The following is a 25,452-nucleotide window of genomic DNA, read 5'->3' as shown; positions in this document are numbered from 1 at the left end:
GTCCCTGCTCACTGCAGGGGGTTTGGACTGGATGACCTTTAAAGGCCGCTTCCAACCCAAATCATTCTATGATTTTGATTCTAATTCTAAAATCTAATTCTAAAAATTCTGTAGTATGAAATACGAATCTAGACAATTACATGTTATGGAAGTGATCCATATGACAAAATGTTTACCTACTGTAGATAAATAAAATGTTTCAGAAAGTCCACAAGAGCTAGGAGATAAGATCTAAATACCTTCCAGATCCCCATGTGTGGGTTAACCCCAGCTGGCAACTAAACACCACACAGCTGCTCACTCACTCCCCTCCGTGTGATGGGGGAGAGAAGCAGAAGAGTAAAAGTGAGAAAACTTGTGGGTTGAGATAAAGACAGTTTAACACGTAAAGCAAGGGCCACAGCTGCAAGCAAAGCAAAACAAGAAATTCATTCACCACTTCCCATGGGCAGGCAGGTGTTCAGCCATCTTCAGGAAAGCAGGGCTCCATCACATGTGACGGTAACTTGGGAGGAAAAACACCATCACTCTGAACATCCACCCCCTTCCTTCTTCTTCCCCCAGTTTATATACCGAGCCTGATGTCATATGGTCTGGAATACCCCCTTGGCCAGTTTGGGTCAGCTGTCCTGGCTGTGCCCGCTCCCAGCTTCTTGTGCCCCTGGCAGAGCAGGGGAAGCTGAGAAGTCCTTGCCTGGTGTAGGCACTGCTCAGGAACAACTAAAACATCAGTGTGTTATCAACATTATTCTCATGCTAAATCCCAAACACAGCGCTATGCCAGCTAATAGGAAGAAAATTAACTCTATCCCAGCTGAAACCAGGACACCATGAAACTCCAGAAATTGCTGAAATACACAGCAGGAAACATTGAATTTTATTGCCTTTTAAAAATGGATGTTTCCAAGACTTTTTAAGCAGCGTTTATAATTCTGGATGTAGTATTGACATAATATATTTGCATATGTAAATTGATTTGTGAACAATGACACAAAACTTTACAGAGCATTTTCAACAGGTTTTCATGGGCTTAAGCTTAAAATACGTACATAAGATTTGAGATAGTTCCAGGGACGTGACACTCAATCCTTTGTACTAATAAATCAAGAAATGGTTAGTATGGAAAATAAAAAGAGAGAATGCTTTGAGATACTACATACGCACTTACTTTTATCTTTGTATGTAACAGTATCTTTTATTTTGAAATACATATAAAAAATGTGTCATGTAACATTTTCCTGCATCTACCGAGAGGCTGTAAAAATCAGTAGTATTACTAGAAAACAGGACAGATGAAAGGAGAGACTGAGGTTTAGAATATTGTCATTGTGCACAGATAACACATTAACACATACCTGGGAAAATCAGTTCCCACATACAGTTTTGTTTCTCTTTGCAGATGTTGATGAGTGTGAACGCCATCCATGTGGAAATGGAACTTGTAAAAACACGATTGGATCATATAACTGCCTGTGTTATCCAGGATTTGAATTAACTCATAATAATGACTGTATGGGTAGGTGATGTAATCCAAACTTTATTTTCACTGTTGCTGGCTTGGTATGTTAAGGAGGATGGCATATAGTTAAAACTCAAACAACGGTGCTGAGAAGGTTAATTGAGTGCAGTAACTGATACTGTTACCAGGCCTAGAGGTTAATCATTACTATAATTTTTTAAACTAATTAAAAGTATTTTTTACTGACGAGCTTGAGATAATGTAAACCCTAAATCTCTGGACCACTGGGGCAACCATACAGTTGGCTAACATTTTAATGCAGCCGTCACCTCCATTAGAGTCCCTGGGTAATTACAGCACACATCCTTGACTGCTGGCACCATCCATAGGTACCACTCACAATCAGCACAAATTATATCACACCACCAGTGTTGCCTCATGAATTTAAAGTCATTTCTTCATTTCACCATATTACTTGACACTGGCACACAGTGGAAAGAGGAAGCAGACCAGCAGTAAGAAAGCCGGTACAACTGATCTACCAAATCTGCTTTCCTAAGGTGAACTCTGCTCAATGCCTGAGTTTATACAGGCATTGCTATTTCCTATTCCCTACAGCACAGGACACCAGAGTATCTAATGGTTTTGGACACTCATGATACTTGCATGTAAAGCAACTAAAATCTTCCTGGGCTGAAGAACAGGCTCATAGGTCTCTGGAGATCTTCTCCGTTGTGCATAGTGTAAGCCAAAAGAGAGGAAGGCTTTACATCCCTTTCTGCTACAGGACAAAGACAGAGCAAAGTTGACTGGTTCCTTTCTGGTTCAGAAGAGAACTAAAACATCTTAAATAAGTATCTTAAATCCTTTCCTTGTCCAGGAAAGAGAAAATTAAAAACTTGTTCAAGGAAGAAGGGTCTGCTGCCAAAGAATGGCCCTGTTTGCCAAGGAGGTTCTTTCCCTTGGCAGTATAGCTGCCAGTCTGCTGCCAGGAGCATCCACTCCAGGCTGTGCCTTCAAGCAGGCCAAGGAGCCCAAGCTGACTCAGAGACTTGGCCTTTTGTTAGTGCTCCTCTTGACAGCTTGGAGAGCCTCAGGGCATTCTTCCAAAGTGTCCCCATCATTCAAAGGCTATTTAGCCCATCCCAGTACAATATCTTGGAGTTATTTCTGCTTGTAGAACTGTAACACAGAAGAAACACACTATGGAAGAATCCAGTAACGCAGGCACGGCTGTACTAGCTGAAGCAGAACGTACATCTTTTTGAGGAGCTGGTATTTAGTGCTTCTGAAAAAGACTAACATTTCTTCAGTAAAACTGATGTTAGTCTTCGTCATTCAAATTCGAGTGTTGTAAAACAGCAAAGTGTGAGCTGTTCTTACACCATGATGCTTATCTGATCTCCTTTTCATTTATTCTGACACTCTCCCATCCATATTTTTCCTTTGAGTCTGCATTATTAAAGTAACTACAAACTAAAAAGCATTTTCAAACCTCCTTTTCAGAACTGTTATGAAGGAGAAAATCATCCTGTGCAAAGCAAGTGACATAGTCCAAAATTTGAAAATGACATGGCAGGTTTTAGGAGGAAACTCGAGCACAAATAAATCCAGACAAAATCCAGAACACTCTGTGTAACTTTTTCTTTTCTGTGTCTGGAGTTAGTATCGTACAGTCACTTGGCAGTAATTGAGTATCTCCAGGTGCAGTAGCTGAGGTAATGCTGCAAGTTTGAAAACTGTAATACCCTATAAAAAGAGAGTGTGTTGTTTAAATAGAACATATACCTTAATGCACTTGAGTGAGAGTTACTTTCCACTAGCTGTCAGCTGTTCCCTTGTTGCCGCAAGAATTGCCTTTTCCACAGAAATACATAATGCAACTTGAGTGTGTTTGTAACACACTGTATATGCTATGCTGGCACTCAACTCTTGCTTCAGGGGTTTTGTTTTGCTTTCTTTACAGATATCGATGAGTGCAGTTCCTTCTTTGGTCAGGTGTGCAGGAACGGACAGTGTTTTAATGAAATTGGTACCTTCAAATGTTTATGTAATGAAGGATATGAACTTACTGTAGATGGGAAGAATTGCATTGGTATGTATGGTACCTCATGGAGATGTTAAAGTACCAATAAGCTGAAATAATCAAACTGTTAGCTCCCATTTAGAGGGAAGAACCACAGTCTGCGTATCTAAGTATAAAAGAAAAAAAGACAGCGACTTCAATGAAAACACAGTAGAAGTAACTGGGTTTTGGAATAGTTTTTGATCTTCAAGCGTTTAAATTCCTTCTAGAAAAAGAAAATTAGAAAAGAATCCTACAGTCTTTTTCATTAATAAGCTTGTTTTGTTGCCATAAGAATATTCTAAACCTTTCTTGATTCCACCTACTCTCCAAAGATACTAACGAGTGTGTGGCACTACCCGGTTCATGCTCTCCTGGTACCTGTCAAAATTTGGAAGGATCATTCAGATGCATCTGTCCACCAGGATATGAAGTAAAAAGTGAAAGTTGTATTGGTAAGGCAAGTTGTAATTGTTGTTTCTGAACAATTTAAAAATTAGGAAAAGTATCTGGTTCTAATTTGGCAGAATGTGATTGTACACCCTAATGTTTGTGAATGTTGCCCGACAAAATCGTGGTGACAGGGAATAAGTAGGAAAAGTCATCAGAAAGAGGTTTTAAAAATGGAAGGCAAGATACTTTGTACTGTATTGTACCGTATTTTGTACATCAACTTCTTCATTAATGCAAACAAAAATATTTATTTTCCAAAAAATGGTATTTTATCTTTCATTCACTTATTTCCTTTATGTATCATTCATAAAACAGACCAACCTGTGTACTGGATTTGTATAATGTTTACAAAAAGGTAATTACTGGATATCAATGCATGACCTAAGCTTCTGGTCTCCAAGGGCTATGAATTTTAAAAATCTTGACAAAATTGTGGAGTTTATGGGAACAGTTGTTTAAATTGGTTTCTTGTAACAACTGTTTTCTGATTTCATGTTTTGTATAATGTCTCTCAAGTGCTGAGATTCACAGGAGGAAGAGGGTACAGCAGACCTCTCATCAGTTTACACGTTCTTGTTTATTTGTATAAGTCTCATTTAAAGCCTTGAGTATCATTCAGTAGCTGAATGTCACAGGATGAGTTAAGATTCGGTGTAGCAGGGAATGAGAAATCAATCCAAGTTACAACTCCCTTTTCCAGCAGAGCAAAGCACTGGACCACTGTGAATTTATTGGGCATTTCAGTTAACTATGTGGGGCACCTGGCAAGGAAGGTGCACACAACTAGTTTTAAGTTCTAGCTAACCTAGAAGCCTTATGTTTCTGCATGGTCAGAGGATAGAGTAAGCACCTCTCCTCTGTGACTATATTAAGAAACCTGGTTTTCAGGTTAAATGACTGTAGTTAGCTGATGTGGCACCCTGGGACACACATTCATCCAAATAATTCCCAATAATAAATGAGCAGATTGTCCTTGCATGGATTGAAGAGAACACTGTCAAGGACATAAAGATTTGGCCTAATCTCTATGGATGCAGGAACTGGATCCAGGAACTTTTTTGAATTTTTGTCTTGAATGATAGGATATATTTTCTAAGCCCCAGAGTTCTCTCCCTCTTTTGCATCACGCCACCATATTCAGTTTGCCTGCCAACTTCATGGTTTCTTTTGGCACCTGCTGTTTCCATATTAGCAATTACATTTGAGATGAATTCAAATCACCTACAGTTGTAAAATCATGAATCTAAAATGAAAGCTTTTGGTTTTCCAGGAATATCAGTGTTTATGGCCACCTTAGTATCCTGACAGAATCTCTTGATGTTTTTGACAGCATCAGTGACTGCCAAACAGATCTTTGCCCAAACTGAGTAAAAGGGACATAATTGCATATTACGACAGCTCTTGCAACATACATTCCCCATTACTTTCTATTGATGCTGTATGCAAACAGCCTTATTCTTATTCATCGCTTCTGCCTGTAATGTGAAGGTTGGCAGTGGCTAGATTACTTTTTGAGCTCAGGGTGATTATATGCAGGAGAAACCAAAACAGACAGGAGCCACGGAAGAATTCTTAGTTTTCACCTACTCATTTATTATATTTCCTTTCATTTTATGGGAATGAAGGGTAAGGACTAATTTACTTCCACAGTCTGGCTAGTCACCTGTTCATCATGGCCACAAAAAGGTTTTTCCACTAGTCCCAAGCCACTCATTACAGTAATAACCAGTACTTCAAAAGAGCAGTTTTTCCATCCCATTAATGCAGCTGAATTGCTGAGCTGTGTATATTAGCAACTGCCACACTAACTGGGAAAATAATTACCCTTTTTTCACTGAAATAAGCTGACTTAAAATGTTTCATATAGCCTGTCCATGAGAAGCTACTGCAGAGTTTGGTCATGTGCCAGATCATGCTACAGTGGTTTGTTCATGTCCTCTACCTAATAGTAACTTCTGAAAATGGGACTCAAAGTAATATTTTTCAGAAGTAATGTCACAGAATCTATTCCTGTCTGACTTCTGCCATCATTCCACTTACATTTTCCTAGTAATAAAGACTGTATTTCCATTGTTTCCTTATCTGCTCAGTGCAGGTCAGTTTTCTAATATTCAGTATAGTAGAGAGTCCAACAAATATCAGGAAAAATGGCGCTACAAAATTTGTCACTTCAACATCCATGAAGCCTACTTTCATAGATAATACCTATTCCTGCCTACACTTTGATTAAGATCAATATGGATATTACTGTAGAATGCTTATACAGCCATAGGTCTCTGTGATACTTCTTCTAATATCCTTTACTGAAAGATTCAGGAGGGATTGTACTGCAGGTACAGCATTGAAGATTATTAAACTACACTTCAGAATTTATTAAATTATAATTACCTCTACAATACTTTAGCAAGGAGTCTTACATTTACATAGTCATAGCAACATACTCTAAATTATGCAATTGAACAGGAAACAAATTAAAGAACATATTTAAATAACACTTCGGTTTTAAATAACATATTTAAGTGGCTGTGTAAAGACAAATCTGAATATATAAATAGAATCATAGGCCTCTCTCTACTAATAAATAGCTATTGTTCCAGTTCAAGAATCAGTCAATCAGTATGAAAAAAGCCCACCTTTAATTATAACGAACCCCCAACGTACAGATTTTTAAAAATTTATCTTGGGATGTTTTATGTTTACACAAAAATATTCTTCTTAACAGAAAGATACCTTCTCCTCTGTTTCAGTCTGAAAGCATTTATTTAATGCTTATATTATAAATATGACAAAAAACAGAGAATGGTGCTGGAGAGGAAAGTGCATGCCAGTGAAATGCTCTAAAGAGTTAATGGAACCTTTTTTTAGATAAACAAACAGACAAGCTTTCGTAATTAAGGAATTCATAGCCAGTGGGGTTACTGGTGAACCTTTTCTGCTTTAATTTACAGATATTAATGAGTGTGATGAGGATCCTAACATCTGTCTCTTTGGCTCCTGTACAAACACTCCAGGAGGTTTCCAGTGCGTCTGTCCTACAGGTTTTGTGCTGTCTGATAATGGACGGAGATGTTTTGGTAAGTTAATGATTAAGGAATGTAATAACTTATTCTAACAGATACTCTGTAGAATGAGTTAAAAGGGAGCTTTGCAGGTCCCTTCCAAACTATGCCCTTATCAGAGTTGGAAAGTGCTTTCAAAACAGTATGCAGAATACAAGCCTAACATTATTCCTTTCAGGGCTAGACAGTCATCACCTAATGAGGTAGAAGGTGCTAGCTCCTCATAACTATTTTGTTTTTTAGATACACGCCAGAGCTTCTGTTTCACTAACTTTGAGAATGGGAAATGCTCAGTGCCAAAGGCTTTCAACACCACAAAGGCAAAGTGTTGCTGCAGTAAAATGCCAGGAGAAGGATGGGGTGATCCTTGTGAGCTCTGTCCAAAGGAAGAAGAAGGTACGCATCAGGATTTAAAATAAAGCCTTTTTAGGTGGGAGAAAAGGAGGAGCACATTTTCATTATACTTTCTTGATCATTAGAAGGAGAGATCTTTCTGGCATTCTTTCCTCACAACCTTTTCTAGAACCATTTTCAGGTCAACAAAAGGAACAAAATTAGATAGAAGAAACCACAGAAAAGGAAAAATACTAAGGTGTTGGTTTTGCTCTGTAGAGAAATGAACTAGTGGCTTCCATCCGTAGCCTGCTTTAGGCAAAAGAGAAGAGCAAAATAGGACAGTGCCAAGAATCCCTAAAGTAATTGGCAGGTCTCAGTTCTTGGCTTTCTCCAGGTACAGAAAGGGGAAGGCACCAACCATGTGCACACGGAAGCACAGTGAGTTCTAGTGCTGCTTCCCCAACCTGGGGACAGAGTTACTTTTGCATCTGGCAAGACAACATAATGACCATGATGTAAACTGTTGACAGTTTTGAAAAATGTGATAAAAAAGATTTTTGGATGGCTTTAACCATCTGTCATGGTTCTCTCTCTCGCTCACTCTTTTTTTTTAAAAAAAACATACCTCTACAGTTGCTTTTCAGGACCTGTGCCCGTACGGCCATGGAACTATTCCTGGAATTGATGATACACGTGAAGGTAGGTATTATTCTTCCTGATAATTAAAGAAAATATGTATTTATACTTGTTGTGGTTTAACCTGCCAGGCAGCTGAACACCACACAGCCACCCACTCACTCCCCCTCTCCCTCAGTGGGATGGGGGAGAGAATCGGGAAGAAAAAAAGTAAAACCTGAGACATAAAGACAGTTTAATAAGACAGTAGATGGGGGAAAAAAAGTAATAATAGAATATACAGAATATACACAAGTAGTGATGCATAATGCATCACCGCCTACTGACTAATGCCCAGCCCATCCTGAGCAGCGATCGCTCTTCCCCAGCCAAGTGCCCCTGAGCATGACGTTACACGGTATGGAATAGCCCTTTGGCTAGCTGGGGTCAGCTGTCCTGGCTGTGCCCCCTCCCAGCTTCTTATGCCCCTGGCAGAGCAGGGGAAGCTGAAAAGCCCTTGCCTGGTGTAAGCATGCTCAGCAACAACTAAAGCATCAGCATGTTTTCAATATTCTTCTCATCCTAAATCCAAAACACAGGACTAGGCCAGCTACCAGGAAGAAAATTAACTCTATCCCAGCTGAAACCAGGACAATACTTAAAACTAGACTTGGATATTACAGTATGTGATGGCTTACTCCCCACAGCCCCAGGTGACAAGAGGCTGACCTTTAATAAACATGGACCATTATGAAATGATAGTTAAAAGATTACCTTTGAAATTGAATGGCTAGAGATAAACAGAACAGGGTGCTTGGTTTTTTAAAATGCTTTTTTAAGACTTGATACAGAAATGCATCAGCTAAGTGGTTGCTGTTATCTTTCTGCTTTTTAGATGTCAATGAATGCCTTGAAAGCCCAGGGATTTGCTCATATGGTCACTGCATCAATACTGATGGGTCGTTCCGCTGTGAGTGCCCCATGGGATACAACTTAGATTACACTGGAGTACATTGCATCGGTGTGTGTCCGTATTCCATGAAGTATAAGAATTGTAACACTTGAATTTAAAACACAATTTGAAATGTGTCCCAGTTCTCTTCAGTTTGCATTTATTCATTATATACAGATACTGATGAATGTTCAATTGGCAATCCATGTGGAAATGGTACGTGCACTAACGTGATTGGCAGTTTTGAGTGCAACTGTCATGAAGGATTTGAACCAGGCCCAATGATGAATTGTGAAGGTAACTTGTCCTCTTTATTTTTTTTTTCCTTTAGCTCTTGTCCAGTCCTCCATTTTTAAATTACTTTATTAACAAGGCCTTTGGAGCTATAATTAACTTAGGAAGAAAAAAAGTTTCTGTGCTTGAAATATGTAATTCAAAAAGTAGTTCTGAATTGATTTAAGCCGTATTTTTAGCTTATCACAGGATTTGCCAAACTACATTGTGTGGTATGTTACATTATTCAGCTGTTTGTTGGAAAAGGGGGGAGGGGAAAAGGATAATGGGACAGGGAAGAGGATATAGGGAAAATACGATGTAAACTGGGGGTGCATCCCTGCAGAGTGGGTTTAGTAACCACTTACATATCTGTTGTCCAAGAATCTGTCCAGTACTGTCTTGAATCTGCTAGTACCGTCTGCCTCCACAGCCTCTTGTGGCAGCAAGATCCAGAATGTCACTACTCTCACTACTTAGAGAAATATTTGCTTTCATCTGCTTTAAACTAATCCCCTATTAATTTCATTAAGTACCTCTTATTTTTCATAGTGTTGGATTTGTGTACAAATCAGATGCTGACCAGGATGCTTCTTACAAATTTTGTATTTTATGAATCATAAGTAGTTTGATTTCTGAAGCATGAATTCTTTTTTTTTTGAGTTGGAAAAAAAGCTGACATCTCTCATCAAACAAAAATACATTAAAAAATTATCCATATAATCTGAAATAGGCCTGCCCCAACTTGTCATTCTAAGTTCAAGTAGTTTCATATTTATTTTGCCATTATTTTTAAAGAGAGCTTTGTTCAGTTTTCTCTGCCTACTCAAAATCAAACATCCACAAGTTTCTGGTTTAAATTACTACATTTGTGATACTTTTTAGCTGACAGAGAAGCACAGGTATAAGAAAACCTTGGTGATTGTTTCAAAACTTAATGGAGAATTATTATTTTGTTCCTTTCTGTTCAGATATCAATGAGTGTGCTCAGAATCCCTTGCTGTGTGCTTTTCGTTGTATCAACACTTATGGTTTCTACGAATGCACATGTCCAGTTGGCTATGAACTTAGAGAAGACCAAAAGATGTGCAAAGGTAATGACTGACATATAAACTTTTTGCCAGCTTCCATCACCCTGTACTGGCCAAAGCATAATCCACATATTTCTGTGCATCTTGCATTCATCCTGTCAGTGGAACGTAGCAAACAGCCCAGCAGATGACGATTTACTCTTTCAGAACTCATCTAAGACGAGTATCTAGTGGTTTTGTTATCAAGTGTACCCTTTGATGTGGCTTGTAAAGCGAAGAAGGTCACAATGGTGAAGTTCATCTTTAACATGATAAGGTGATACAGCTCACAAAGATTAAGACAACTGCGGCTAAGCATAGTTTCTCAGACTTTTCTTCAGTGCCTGTTAGTTAGGGAAGTCTGTATGTCCTTTTTCTTGAGAAAGTGCTGGTTCTCTTCAGAAACTGATGCTACTGGAAGGAAGTTCAAACACAAAAGACATATTTTTTTCCAGATCTGGATGAGTGTGCTGAAGGTCTCCATGACTGCGAATCAAGAGGCATGATGTGCAAAAATTTGATTGGTACTTTCATGTGCATTTGTCCTCCTGGGATGACCAGGAGACCTGATGGAGAAGGCTGCACAGGTAAAGCTTAGAATGGGAAGAAGGCATCTACTGAAATACAAACAAACAAATGACAAATTCTCTGTATATATATATATATAAATATCAAACTAGAAAATAGCAATTCATAAATGACACTTAGATAGCTAACAATACCCAACATCTTAAACTTTCTTTTTTGTTTCAAGGTTTGAGCCTTATCTGAAATTAGTTCTAAATGACAAATAAGTATTTCAGAAGAAAAACTCTGGTTTTGTTTGGTTTGTTGTATAACATAATCAGAAAGTTTTTCAGACACTTGTTAGATTTAAAAAAATAAGATGCCAAAAGGGACCTTCTGATTGCAGAAGAGGTCAAACATATTCAGAGACTCTAGATGAATACAAATTGAAAATTTGTTACTCAAATCATGCATGTATTCCAATTTTAATTAAATGTTACTTGCCAGTTAAAAATTATTACTAGAACTTGCTCTCCTGCAAGTGTTTTCTGCTTCTAGTTATAAGTTGTGAAGAACATAAAAGGATTAAAGCTTTCACCCTAGGATGCATTTTATAGGAATGGAACAAGATAGTGTTATTAGGAAAGTCGTTTCCAGGCTTCATCAGTTGTTGATTTTCCACTTCTTGCAAATATTATGCAGAATAATTAATGCATCCTATAAGTCAGATAAATTTTCTTGTAATGATTTATTTAACTGTTTTTATTATATTGTTGTAAAGATGAAAATGAATGCCGCACCAAGCCAGGTGTCTGTGAAAATGGTCGTTGTGTGAACGTTATTGGGAGCTACCGATGTGAATGTAATGAAGGATTCCTGTCAAGTCCATCAGGCATTGAGTGTCTTGGTAATTGCCTCTTTCAATATACATTTCATCTTACATTAAAGTATAAAGGATGTAGAGTGTAAATTAGGCTTCTGACTACCTAACAGCTCTCATATCTACAGATATTAAATAATAATCCTTATTAGTTAAACAATGATATGATATTAAATAATGATAGGAATGAGGAGCATCTTGAGAATGTCAGCTGAGTCTAGCAATCAGGGGTCTTACACTGAAGTGTCTAAATTCCAAAGGACATAAATACAATGCTAAGCAACACTATCCAGACAAAATACATGTATTTTTAAAGAAGGAGCAGAATTGAATTACCTTAGGTCAAAAACTGGGATGCAGAGCAAAGTGTTTGCATATTCAGGACATGATCTTAAGCACCACAATACTGCAACTAAGGCATCTGATTCAGACAGTGATTATGATTACAAAATACTAGGTTTTCACCAAAAAATTGCAAGATACATTAAAAAGTTTTGAGGCAGGCCTGCATATTAAATGCTGATGAAGGGTCTTATATTCATTAACCTGTATTTCCTTTTCAACATGTTCAGACTTGTTATTTGCACCATCAAATTAATTGTTCCCTTTTTAGAAATCAAAGACAATTGCAAAACCTTACTTTTTCATGATTAGTTTTCAAGTGTAGATACTTCAAAGTGTTTTACCATACTGAAACTATGTGAGTATTTATCAGCATTCTTGCATCAAAAATACTTGTATATTATCTTATGTAAGTACTGTAAAACCAGCTCCCTGTAAATTGACTTCATGGCAAAGCAATAACATTGGAAGTACAGGGTATTTCATAAGGATTAAGACCAGATGGGAAGAGGATGCTGCAGTCTCTTAACCTCAGCCAGTCATTAATGCCAAGGAAATACCCTGCTTGGCAGTCATTACTGCTTTCTTATATTTAATATATTATTTTCCTATTATTTTCTGAAAACTATGCTTGGGGTTAGTTTGCTCATTGCTGCTTTTCTTTTAGGGTTTCCTGGGTCAGAAATTACAATGAAAAATGTGTCTTGCAGAAATAAAGTATTTCTTTGGAATTAAAGCACAAACATTAAGTCTTAGGTTACATTATTTTAAATATATAGTGCAAACCTTTATGTTGTGTTCACATTATTCCACATCTCAAATTGGGGACAAAGCATTATATGTTCTTCAGGTCATAATGTGCATAAGGACCTGCGCAATATACCTATCTAGGAGAACAGAAATCTGCTGAGTCTTGCAAATTACTACAGCAGGCATGCTGTCTCACACAACTGACACTTTCAGTGAGGACAGCTTTATTTCATATAAACAGTTAAGTTACCGGTCACCCAAAGTAAGTTTTGCCTGAAGCCATAGTTTGCTTTTTACCTGACTCTTGTAAGAAATATAGATTCTACTCACCATACTTGTAGAAGAGAAGGTCAGCTGCATGTTGGTACATACACACATTCTGAGGGATCTGAAGGATTTTAACTTTAAAATTTAAGAGAAAAAAATAAAATCTTTCATTTAAAAACATAAACATCTGTCAGACTATAGTTGACAATGTCTGCATTTTAATTAACAAATAAGACAGGTGACATAACCTATTTAGAAGATACCACTTCTGCAAAATTTAGTTTCCATTAGCACTGGAAGCTGGGATCTTTGCTCTCCTCAGCTGCCTGTTTGAAGGAAACTTGTAAGAGCTTAAAGACTCTGAAGTTTGGCTATTCTTTCATGATTGACAGGTTTTAACCAAAAGGTATAAAAATTGAGGAAAAGAGAATTAGAAAGGGACAGATCAACAGTAAAGCCATATACATCCTTTTGTTCCCCCCCAACTAGGAGTGCTTCTGAAAAAGTACTGAGTTGCATAGACACTTTTAAATGCTAAGGACTTTACCATATAAGCCACATCAGGATAATTACAGATGATCAGACAGGCTATTTTGGCGAGTAAAACAAACAAAGCAAACCTCTAACCACACTCCAAGTAAATCGTTCAAATGCAAGCCAAAAGTAGGCAGCTTAAGTGGAAGCTCAGTTTGGCCCGAAGCCTGTTTTACTGTCAAGCAAGTTCACCAGATAGCCCCAGGGCACAACTTCCCTAGAAGTTAGACCCATATCCAACTCATGCAGGTAGTGAACTTCGGGGTTGTCTGGAGTACATGTGGAATGGCAGCAGATTATCAGAAGACACAAGTAATCTGAAAGGCTAAGTCAAAATAGACTTCACATTGCTGTGTGTTGCTAATAAACTTCCAGTGCTTGCAAGTGTTGACAAAGAGCCAGAATAATACATTGGATGCTTAATAGATCAGATGTTTATCTCCTATTCTTTCTTGATGTCTCTACTTTTTCCTTACAGATAATCGCCAAGGGTTTTGCTTTGCTGAAGTTTTACAGACGATGTGTCAGATGGCTTCAAGCAGCCGGAACCTTGTCACTAAATCTGAGTGCTGCTGTGATGGAGGCCGAGGCTGGGGTAACCAGTGTGAGCTCTGTCCGCTTCCTGGAACCACCCAATACAAGAAACTGTGTCCACACGGACCAGGCTATACTACAGATGGAAGAGGTATTTGCGGGGATGAAGCGAGGCAGAAAAGGGGAAAAGAATATGTTCACATATTTAAGAAAATGCAGAATTCTCTTTGAAGTTCCTTCGAAGAATTTCCTGAGAAACAACAGTTTGATTTTCCAAATGCTGCTGAGACCAGAAATTAAAAACACCTTTAAACAGTAGCTGCAACCAGAATGCTCACAGCTGTGCCGAATTTTCAGGGTTGGGATCTAAAACAGGAGGTACCAAACAGTAACTGAAAGCTAGAAATGATCCCAAAGCTTTTGTATGCTGAAAAGTTGCATACCTGGCAAAGGCAACTAACATACATTTTTAAATTGTAGTGAAAAATTTTTTACATCACCTAACTGGTCATAAGAAAATTCACTTCTGTGGATTTTGTATTGTGAGTTAGCAAAACTGGAACCTGATTACCCAATGAAAAAGCAGGAAGGTTTTGATACAAAAAACCAATAACGGAAGTTTGAAGGATGTTTGACTTTGAATTCAGATCCATTTTTAAAGAGAAATAAAGCATAAAGTTCCTACCAAAAGCATGATGATGAGGAACTGTGCCAAAATGGAAGAGAATAAAAAAGTCAAATTTAAAAAAAAAAAATTACATATTTGATATTTTCTCTACAGATACTGATGAATGTAAGGTCATGCCAAACCCCAATAACAGAATTTTGAAGGATGTTTGACTTTGAATTCAGATCCATTTTTAAAGAGAAATAAAGCATAAAGTTCCTACCAAAAGCATGATGATGAGGAACTGTGCCAAAATGGAAGAGAATAAAAAAGTCAAATTTAAAAAAAAAAAATTACGTATTTGATATTTTCTCTACAGATATTGATGAATGTAAGGTCATGCCAAACCTCTGTAGAAATGGACAGTGTATTAACACTATGGGCTCCTTCCGATGCTTTTGCAAAGTTGGCTATACTACTGACATAAGCAGCACGTCTTGTATCGGTAAGAGTCAGCACCTTAATCCTCAGTTATTTTTTGAATTGGTACATAATGGCATATCAGCCTCTGTAAACCTTTGTATCAAAGCAGTTTTCTATCTTTCTTTTCCTAATACACACTTCTATTTTTGTATTTCATTTGGGTAAATTGAGAAGCGAGCTGTACTGGCAATATTCCTGCAGTAAAATGAACACTGAAATATCTTTCAGTTCTACAACCATTTTGACTGAAAAACTAGCTCATTGCTTTGTGGTCTGCATTTTCCCACTTTCCTGTTGGTTAACACATGAAGTATATACCATATTATGTGCCAAAACAGATAGTTAGTCCTTAGATGAAAATACTAATGCCACTGTCACTCTAGTATATTACTCTTTCAAGACACTCTGTCACTGTAGAGGCAATTCCACAGAAACTCCACAGCAACATATCCATACAGAAAGGAACTCTGAACAAACATAAATTGGGGACTTTTTCTATAAACATTTTTTTCTCTTAAATATAATGCTGTTTAGAAAATACCCATAGAAGACAGACAAAGAAATCAGTACAACAGATACTTAACAGTTTCTCTCTTTAGATCTTGATGAGTGCTCCCAGTCTCCTAAACCATGCAATTTTATCTGCAAGAACTCAGAAGGAAGCTATCAGTGCTCATGTCCTCGGGGCTACATCCTTCAAGAAGATGGAAAGACATGTAAAGGTAAAGAAAGTTATACACAGTAACTTAATTTTGTTTCACCTTGACTTAAAACGAAATAGTTTTGAAGTGTGATGTTTTTATCAAGTTGTTGACTTTTCTTAAGACAACAACATCTCTTATTTTCAGATCTTGATGAATGTCAAACCAAACAACACAATTGTCAGTTCCTCTGTGTGAACACCCTTGGAGGCTTCACATGCAAATGTCCGCCTGGATTTACGCAACATCACACAGCTTGTATTGGTAAGAAAAACATTCATTTTCTTGCATCAGTTTTTTTGTAAGAACAACATTCTCAATTCTCATTCATTTCTTTTGCTTCATATGAACAGTAATAGCAGTCCAGAAAACAGATTTTGAAAAGCAACAATTATAGCTGAAGAAAAATCAGTCTATCCACCCTTTGTATTTTCTTGCTTAGTAAATAATTGTACAATATTTAATACAAGTTATTATATTCTAAGTATAACCACATGGAGACAAAGGGGTAAAGTATTAAAACCTGATTTTGAATGTAGTTAAACAAAAACACTCTGCATTTTCTTTTTTTTTAGATACAGATGTCTTTAGATCTTAAGCATATGTATGAAACTTGCCAGCTGAAACTGTTTTAGTTCAGCTAATACAGAAGTGCAGCATTTTTTCACTATCAGCAATTACATACGTGGGTCTTTCACAGTCCTAGCTGAATTACGACTTGCACTTCCAATTTATTAATTACTCATAGGTCTGCATGAGTCATCAGATCATATGATATTTAAATACAAAAAGCTACATTTTCAAAATAAAGTGCTGCACCTCTGCAGATTTCAGCCTCTTAAGAAATGTTACATGAACATGTCTGAAGTCATGCCACAAGGTATACCAACCTTCTTCTCTCTCCTCTGCATTTTTAAGATAACAATGAATGTGGTTCTCAGCCATTGCTTTGTGGATCAAAAGGAATTTGCCAAAACACCCCTGGAAGTTTTACCTGTGAATGTCAAAGGGGATTTTCTCTAGATTCTACTGGATTAAACTGTGAAGGTAACTAGCGAAGGTCACATTTTTTTATGGTGCAAATCTTTACTTCCTTGTCCAGCAAATCCTGTGACATCAGAGACAGATAAAACAGAGCACCAGCCATAGTAAAAGTATATATCAAAAAGAAATAGAAATACAGATGGGTAATTTTAAGCATAATTATATGTAAGAACATACTGCCTGAGCAATTTGTACACAAATTAGAAAAAAAAGTGACTTTTTAGCTGAACTCTTGAAAAACTGTTTCCAGGCTGCCATTTCAACTTCACATAGGTTTATGCATCTAAAAGTCCAGTTGCTTCTTTTTCACTTTCATTTTCATGCAGTCTAAACAAACTTTCTCTACAGTTTTTGTTTCAGCTAATTGTAGTCACCCACCTGGCAGTATCTAAGACTAGATTCTAAATTCCATACTTTTAAGTCTTCTACCGTAGAGATACGTGTTCAGAAGGGTAATGCACTACAGTTTAAATACAAATTATATTGTTGACCTTCATATTTCTCTTTTGGCCCAAAAGGGAGCCTCAGCCAGGAAATCTCTACTTGAGAGCTCCAGACTCTTCAGTGGGCCTCAGGTATTGAGCAAAGAAGAAATTAAAAGGCAGTACTAGGCCATCTGGCTGCTGAGAATTTGAAATGCAGAGGTATATGCGCACAAATTTATGACATCTCAAAATGTCAGCTTACCTGATAAGACATTTAAAACAGAAATTTATATTTAGAGCCTATTTCTAGAGTAACAGCACTTACATCCAAATTTGATATGTATTCTTCATATTCAAACACTTCAGTATGTTCCAGGAAACTAAAAGCTTAGTCCTACATAGTTGGTTTCAAAACTGAAATAAAAAACCATCCAGATTCTAAACATGACATCAGAGCAACTTCATGCGGGATTACTAGGAATAGTGTTTCTTCTCCAAATTTGAGTAATGTGAAGGCTCAAAAGCTTCAGTTGGGTTATTGATACATAGAAAGAACACTACTTTAATTGACTTCCAGGCTTTCCAAAAGACCAGCCTAAATGGTGCTTCCATCTTATGGCAGTACTCCTCTGTCATAAATACTGGTGTTTCAATTATTATGATCAAAGTGAGTAACATATTTGGCAACGTGTATAACCGTGTGTTCTTCCATGTATTACTTCTCTCCTGATTTCAAAGACGTGGATGAATGTGATGGAAACCATAGGTGCCAGCATGGCTGTCAGAACATCCTGGGTGGATACAGATGTGGATGCCCACAAGGATATATTCAGCATTACCAGTGGAATCAATGTGTCGGTAAGGAGACAAAAAGCACAGGATATGTTTAAAAAGCAAAGGTGTGATAGTGTTTATAGTGACAACTGCCAGACAAGGACAAGAATGGGCAGGACAAAGGATATGCAGACACAAATCTTTTTCTCCTCTCTCCCCTTCCTCTCGCCCCCTCCTTTTATACACTTGTTACTCCCAACATAAATCAATGACATAAGGTAACAAGAAAACACACTCATCCTGTTGAAACTGTGTGACAAGGAGTTTTCCTAGTAAGGCCTAAATTCTGACTCCTTCCTCCTCGGAAAAAAAACCCATCTGAGAAAGGTGGAAAGATATTCATTGAATTCCTGAAAGCATCAGTGTAAATACCTCTGCTGGGGGGGTGACAGGGGCAAGGCAAAACCCCCCCACCTTTCATCAGTAAGAGTCACTCACTTTCATTAACAATCTGAGAATACTAGTACAGAAAAGCATCTATAGTGAATGGGGAGAAAAAATATCAACCTAACCATTAAGGGTTTCCTACTTCCAAAATACAGTCTCAAGGCCAACATTAGTTCTTTGAGCAGGGAACAGGGACAAATTAATAATCTCAGCAGTTTTACTGTAGATTTAGCTCATTCAATCTAGCATTTCTTTTCTGTGTTTGTGAACTAAGCTAACTCCCATATCAAATGAAATGTGTGAATTTATTTTTTTTAATAAAAAGCAACATGCACCCAAACAACCCCATCCTGTACTCTTCACAAGGCACCATAACATACTTACCTTTTTATGTTTGGTTTCATGATTCTCTGTCAATGGTGTCATAATCAGAGGATGGCTGTGAGCACTGCCATACATTTGTTATAGGCTGATATTACTGTCTTCATCATAGACGTATAAATTAGTTTATTATACCTATTTTATACTAAGTAGCACACCAGCCAGTTTTTCTGAAGTCTCAACCACCATCATCACTCCTTACTTAATCCTGCTTTACAGCAAAGAAAGCAAAGGACTGGGGTGGGAGTGACAGGAACACACAACGAACAACTCCCACAGCACTCTAAATGAGCTACAGTCTCTAAATATTATAGATAGTCCTCAAAAGAATGTGTCTCCTAGTAACTGCAGGCAAAAATGGTAAAGTATGCACTAGTCGTATTAGAGAGGAAAACACCTACAGGGAAACAGTACCTCAGTAAGATAAATAAATTAGGCGACACGTGCCAGCTATCAAAAGCATGATCTTCCATATTACAAGCAGTTTTGACAATATAGCCTGGAACCAAATCAGTCATACTGACTGGAGGAGTCATCTTCTCTGTATCTTAATTCCACACCCACAAGATGAAGACAGTACTTCCTTTTCTCTTCCATTTTGGCTGGCTATTTAGATTGTCTTTCCCCTCACAGAGCCTGCAGGTTTCCACTACAAGTATGTGCTAACTTTGCCCCGTCGCTAGGTGCCCAGGAACACTGTCATGGTAGGGGTATGACTGGAGTTCCAGCTCATTTCTCCTCTGTGAACCTTATATGGTAGAGTGTACCCTGCCAGGGGAAAGAGGACCCCTAAGCAAAACAGGAGACATACCTTGAAGGAAGTGGGGACATTGAGTCAATAATAAGGTTAACATTAACAGTACCCTAAAATACCTTTACACCCCAGCTATATATATTTGGGACCTTTGCCAATGTGCTTTTTCTTCAGAGACTGAGTCTTTATAGGGTAATGAGGTCAAGGATGTAGCAGAGCCCTAGGACATGCAAATACTCTCATTCATTACCTACATCATGCTTGCCTGATGTCTATCAGATTAGAAGATACCAATACACTTTTGTTTGCTTACTAGATGAAAACGAATGCTCCAATCCTAACACATGTGGCTCTGCTTCTTGCTACAACACACTTGGAAGTTACAAGTGTGCCTGCCCATCTGGATTTTCTTATGACCAATTTTCCAGTGCGTGCCATGATGTGAATGAGTGTTCTTCTACCAAGAACCCCTGCAACTATGGTTGTTCCAACACTGAAGGTGGCTATCTTTGTGGCTGTCCACCTGGCTATTACAGAGTTGGGCAAGGGTGAGTATCTCCACACAGTCGTTCATCAAAGATACATTCAGAAGGATATAGGAAGGCTGGACCCTAGCGAGACTGAAGAGCAGAAGTGCAAATGAGGGACAGGCTACTGTTATCCTTCCTATTCCCTTTGCACACAGTATCCATAAGATAGAAGAAAAGACATGTTTGTACCTGCAGTATGACACTCATTTTAAATCTAGTATATAAGCAACATTAAGCAATTAGTTCAGCTTTCTCCCCTGGTATCAGCACAAGAACTCCTTCACAAACCTGCTTAATGAAGACTGTTACTGCATAAGGATAGGTGCTATCTGTACTGAGATAATTAAGGGTTTTAAGCCACACTGACCAACCCAGAACATTAAACACAAATTAACATTGTTCTGATACATGACAATGGCTAGATTCTTCAGTCTCAAAGCTCAGGGCAGGCTGGTTTTGTTCTGCTTCTTTGTAAAATTGTAAATGAAAATTAGACAAGCTTACAGGCCTTCACCCAATGGCTGTGTTTCATTCAGTGTGCCACACCAGTGTGAAGAAAATTAATGCACAGACCTCCTGCTGAGGGAAGGGAAAGGAAGATACAGATGCTGTGGTACAGGTTACATACACTCACTTTCTGTTTGACAGGACAGTTCATAAACCTGCAAGAATTAACTAAACCAGATGTTTTTATTCAACAGCCACTGTGTCTCAGGGATGGGATTTAACAAAGGCCAGTACCTGCCAGTGGATGGAGATGCTGATGAAGAGAATGCTTTGTCCCCTGAAGCATGTTACGAGTGCAAAATCAATGGCTACTCCAAAAAAGACAACAGGAAGAAGAGAAGTGCTAATGACACTGTACGTACAGGAAAATAAGCACTCTAATGTACTTGGAAGTATTTTCACAGATACCATACTCAACACTGTCAGTAACTCGAGGGAATTTTTTAACAGGCCACATTCAATGGCAAAAATCGTTTTTGCCCTGCCTCAATGGTTTTCATGCTTGGGTCCTATTGGCAGGACAATGTGACAATCAGAAAGACATCAACAACTACGGAGAGATGAAATTTTTAAAGTTTGTAAAGTATCTGTAGTGTGAGATGTGATCTAGTTCCTCAAAATATATTCAGGGAAATAATTTTCCTATAATTACAGAAAGCTAGGAAACTAGTCTTGTCAGCAATCTGTTCTGCTGTCAGGATGAGATTGGACAGCGGGACAGCTACACAGATCTTCTTGCAGATTATTGTAGTCCAAGTAACTATTCCAGGCTTCCTCACAATTGTGGGGGACCAGAGTCCATGACCTAGCTGATACACTTAAGTCCAATATTTGCAGAATTGCTGAGGGTATGAAAAAATTACACTTCAAATTTAATTTTTTTCTTACTGCCTTTTGTTGGCTTATAAAAATAAGTTATGGGATACTTATGAAAGGACAGGTCTACTAGTTACACCTTTTAGATGCTTTTTTCCAAAAGTTAGAAAAGTATACCTGTGTATCTGTTACCTGCCATTACCTGTATGATAGGCTGTTGCCTTGTAGTATTAGCTCTGGTCTTGAAGTCTGCAGTAATAGGAAATTGACTCAATTTAGAGGTGGGGGCACACACAGATTTTCCTTCAGTAGTACAAGAGCTGTGTAAGGCAGACAGGCAAAAGGCAAACCCTCAGCTAAAATGTTGAGGTGTGCTAGCCACATAAGTTACATTGAAAGAATAGGGAAACAAGTCTCCTTTCTAAAAGGATAAAACAATCCAGAACCTCCAGCCTTTGTAGACACTACTTTGCATGATGCCATCAAAGCCAGTTCTTGTACTGGCAAAGTTTCTATGGAAGCCAGGAATCCTATAATTTCTGCTCTAAAGGATATAGTGTTGGCACTTAAAATCTAAATGTTTGATTTCCCCACACACATCCACACTTCCCGCAAACATCCCTTTTCCCTCACCACCACCACTCCCATTGGACCTATTACAGTCTGAATTCTGTGGTCAACCCACCACAGAAACACGTGGATGGTTTGAAATGTATTTTTTCTGTTGCATAGTTAATTTCGTATCTATTTCATAATTGTTATATCCTGATATTACTTTTTTGTAATAGCATTAATCTTTTCAGTTTCTAGTACTAGAATTACCTGAGCAGTAGAAGTGAAAGCTTTCACATCCATCAAACTATGTGAAAAAAGAAATAAATGGCATCTATGGGGTGCGATATTTAAAACACCACAGTACTTGGCTCTGTCCACAATTTTTCCTTGTTTTAGCTAGTATGTACTCACATGTGATTGGAATTCCCTCAGAGACAGAAATCCTTTGCTATCTTACAAGCATGGAAGGATCATGACATGTAGGCTAGCTACCTCACTTAGTATCACATTTCCCAAAGAAGACTACAGCTTGTACATTCTGTAGCAGCACTTTGAAAAGCTGTTGCTTGTTAGATGGCTTTCCTAGGAATGCTCTCATTCTCTCCTCCTGTCCCCAGGTGTGTTCCCAGCTAACACCTCTGGGCAGATTCACACTTGCAGCATAACTATACTGAAGCTCAAATTAAAAAAAGAACACATGACCACTTTGTCAGAAAAACAATGCTGGGACTTTTTTCCACATACCTTTTAGCAGTCCAAACAGGATGTAATTGGACAACATGATATATTAGCCCTTTCTGTAGAAGGCTAACAATGCAGCAGTTCTCTTCTTACTTCAATTTCCTTTAAAATCACTGTACTTCCTCATCACCAAATGCTGAGCCTGCTTGTTCTTAGAAGCCAGCATCCATTAAAACAGTTTTACCAGAAGTTTCAGGGAATTCCCATACAGTGTTGTGGTATGTGTTTCTGTAATGTTCCTCACTGAAGTTGATCATAAGAACAAGACTGTGCCTCACGTACAGTCTTTACTGCAGTAGTAAGCATAGGTGTCTTCTTTACATGGACTTCTTGCAAGCATGAAGTTAAACAGATTCTGAGAAGAATCTGAAATCTGAGCCCCCTCTGTAGACCCAATGCTGTAATTTTAATTATCCTTTTAAGCCTGTGTGAGAAGCCTTTACAATTTACAGGGTGTGTTATATGGAATCAAGCAATTCTCCCAGGTGGAAAGGATTTACAATTGCTGCTTTCACAGCTAGATTTTGACAAACGCAGAAGCTGTTAATAATGACATATTATTCCTCACTCAGTGCAAGTGAATATGTTTCTCTCCTGCTCTAAACAATCTTTCCTCCTTTACTTCAGGTGGAGCAGATTAGCTTGGAAAGTCTAGACACGGACAGGCCTTTGAAGATAAGAGTCAACATTTCCAGGCTTGACAACAAGGAGCACATCCTAGAACTCATGCCAGCCATTGAGCCCCTTACCAACCACGTGCGCTACGTCATCTCTCATGGCAATGATGATGGCATCTTTCGAATCCATCAGAGGGATGGACTGAGTTATTTGCACACAGTTAAGAAAAAATCAGTGCCTGGAACTCACACACTGGAAATCACTAGCGTTCCTCTATATAAGAAAAAGGAGCTAAAGAAACTGGAAGACAGCAATGAGGACAACTACCTCCTAGGAGAGCTCGGGGAAGCTCTCAGAATGAGGCTGTGGATAGACCTCTACTAGCCATCTTCCAGACTGAGGCCAGTTCTTCTGTCACTTCTGTTCACCTATCTACCCACCCGAGCATATCTGCTTTTCAAAGGCTTTGAAACAGTCACTGACTTCTGGGGGAGGAAGGGAGAGGGGAAGACCTCTTCCCTTCCATCCTGCCGAGACTGCAGAACCACCGTTGCAGGAGGGTAACTTAAACTCTGCCACCGCCAAAACTTTGATTACAATGGCGATCATGGTTACTGTATCTTTTATATAACCTCAATTTAAAGTATATTAAAAAGCTAAAGTTCAAGGAGTCATCATATGGCACTAAATGGCACAAAAATGTGAGCTATTTTTTTCCCTGTTAGCAGTCCGTAACACTTTGGGTATTTTGCTATAGTTCCTAATTAAAAAAAAATATAGAAGTTTATTTATTTTTAATGCAGTAATATATGGAGAAAATAACAAATTATGTAAACAGAAAGGGAAACTTGCTTGTTTTTCTTTAGATTTATAAATTTGAGCTATAACATTTTAGAGGTACTTTCTTAATTAAAAAAAAAAAAAAAAAAGATTTGAAAGATGTGTCCTTTTGTAGTTGGGCCAGTCATCCAAATAGTATATAAGTAATTTTAAAGTTTATCAGAGCTGAAAGAGCACTGTAGTACCACCTTCTGCATATCCTAAAGTGCTCTTGCAAAACTTCAAGTATTCAAAAAAGAGGGGAAAAAAGAGTCTTAAAGGACAAGAATTACAACATCAGTCTCTGCAGAGATCATATTTCACAGCAGCTCAATAGGATTGTATTCCAAATCAGCCACATCAAATAATGGAAGAAGAGGCACAACCACTGTAGCAAAATACCTTGACTGCTTTTAATACCATTAGAATTGCAGAACCAAACTGTACTGTACTTCCTTCCAATAACCTCAAGGAACCACACATGCAACCACACCTCATTCTCAGACAGGGTGCTATACAAACCTGCATTACTGTAGGCAGCTGAAGTAAATGTCTCTCTGAACACATGACGTTTCATACTGTTTGGTGCTGGCTTGAATTAATGGTGCATTTACTAAAAACTGAGAGCTGTATCAGGACTGCCATATGTGCAAACTAATTATGCAGCGCAGACAAGGAAAATGCGTATTTGAAATCCATTTGTTAGAAGTTTCATTAATACTGTAGTTATACACCATATGCCTCATTTTATCATAGCTTATTTTGTAAGAAAGATGTTTGTACAATGAGTTGACATTTAGTTTACTTTAGTAATTTTTGTTAAAATGTTGTACCATTATGTGTTAAGTGTATGTCTCAATGGTGCTTTTTTTGACAGCTGGTGTCTGTAACGAGTCATGTAACAGAATCTCATCTGTGAAAATAGCCAAAGCACATGCTGACTCCAGGATTGTTTCAGTCATGTATCAGTGCTGACCAAAGATAATATCAAGTTATGCTCAGTGATTTTTTTCTTTTCTTTTCTTTTCTTTTGTTGAGTATGGGGATTTTGAAAAGAAAAAGAAACTTTGTACATTTTTAATCAAATGTTTGTAAGAAAAAAAAATTTGTTTGAAGGTCTGTATCAGTAAGACAACACTTTTCTTACAATAAAG

The 25,452-nt window shown here is 38.0% G+C and overlaps 1 protein-coding gene across 1 annotated transcript in view; it reads left to right on the top strand.

Moving 5' to 3' along the window:
* Window positions 1–23,863, top strand: part of FBN2 (fibrillin 2) — a gene marked incomplete at its 5' end in the record, with an annotated part of 179,131 nt that extends 155,268 nt beyond the window's left edge. Inside the window, 20 exons of the mRNA XM_009637471.2 lie at window positions 1,400–1,516; window positions 3,426–3,554; window positions 3,860–3,979; window positions 6,926–7,051; window positions 7,280–7,432; window positions 8,006–8,071; window positions 8,883–9,008; window positions 9,117–9,236; window positions 10,184–10,306; window positions 10,738–10,869; window positions 11,571–11,696; window positions 14,041–14,247; window positions 15,083–15,208; window positions 15,786–15,908; window positions 16,035–16,151; window positions 16,806–16,934; window positions 18,095–18,214; window positions 20,029–20,260; window positions 20,944–21,103; window positions 23,489–23,863. Of these exons, the coding sequence (XP_009635766.2) occupies window positions 1,400–1,516; window positions 3,426–3,554; window positions 3,860–3,979; window positions 6,926–7,051; window positions 7,280–7,432; window positions 8,006–8,071; window positions 8,883–9,008; window positions 9,117–9,236; window positions 10,184–10,306; window positions 10,738–10,869; window positions 11,571–11,696; window positions 14,041–14,247; window positions 15,083–15,208; window positions 15,786–15,908; window positions 16,035–16,151; window positions 16,806–16,934; window positions 18,095–18,214; window positions 20,029–20,260; window positions 20,944–21,103; window positions 23,489–23,863 (2,927 nt within the window). The remainder of the gene's footprint in view (window positions 1–1,399; window positions 1,517–3,425; window positions 3,555–3,859; window positions 3,980–6,925; window positions 7,052–7,279; window positions 7,433–8,005; window positions 8,072–8,882; window positions 9,009–9,116; window positions 9,237–10,183; window positions 10,307–10,737; window positions 10,870–11,570; window positions 11,697–14,040; window positions 14,248–15,082; window positions 15,209–15,785; window positions 15,909–16,034; window positions 16,152–16,805; window positions 16,935–18,094; window positions 18,215–20,028; window positions 20,261–20,943; window positions 21,104–23,488) is intronic.
* Between the last annotated feature and the right edge of the window lie 1,589 nt (window positions 23,864–25,452).

The sequence above is a fragment of the Egretta garzetta genome, unplaced genomic scaffold (assembly GCF_000687185.1).
Source record: "Egretta garzetta isolate BGI_Z169 unplaced genomic scaffold, ASM68718v1 scaffold724, whole genome shotgun sequence".
Classification (NCBI taxonomy): Eukaryota; Metazoa; Chordata; class Aves; order Pelecaniformes; family Ardeidae; genus Egretta; species Egretta garzetta.
Note: the sequence above shows the minus strand (reverse complement) of the source record. Positions and strands in the feature narration are given on the sequence as shown.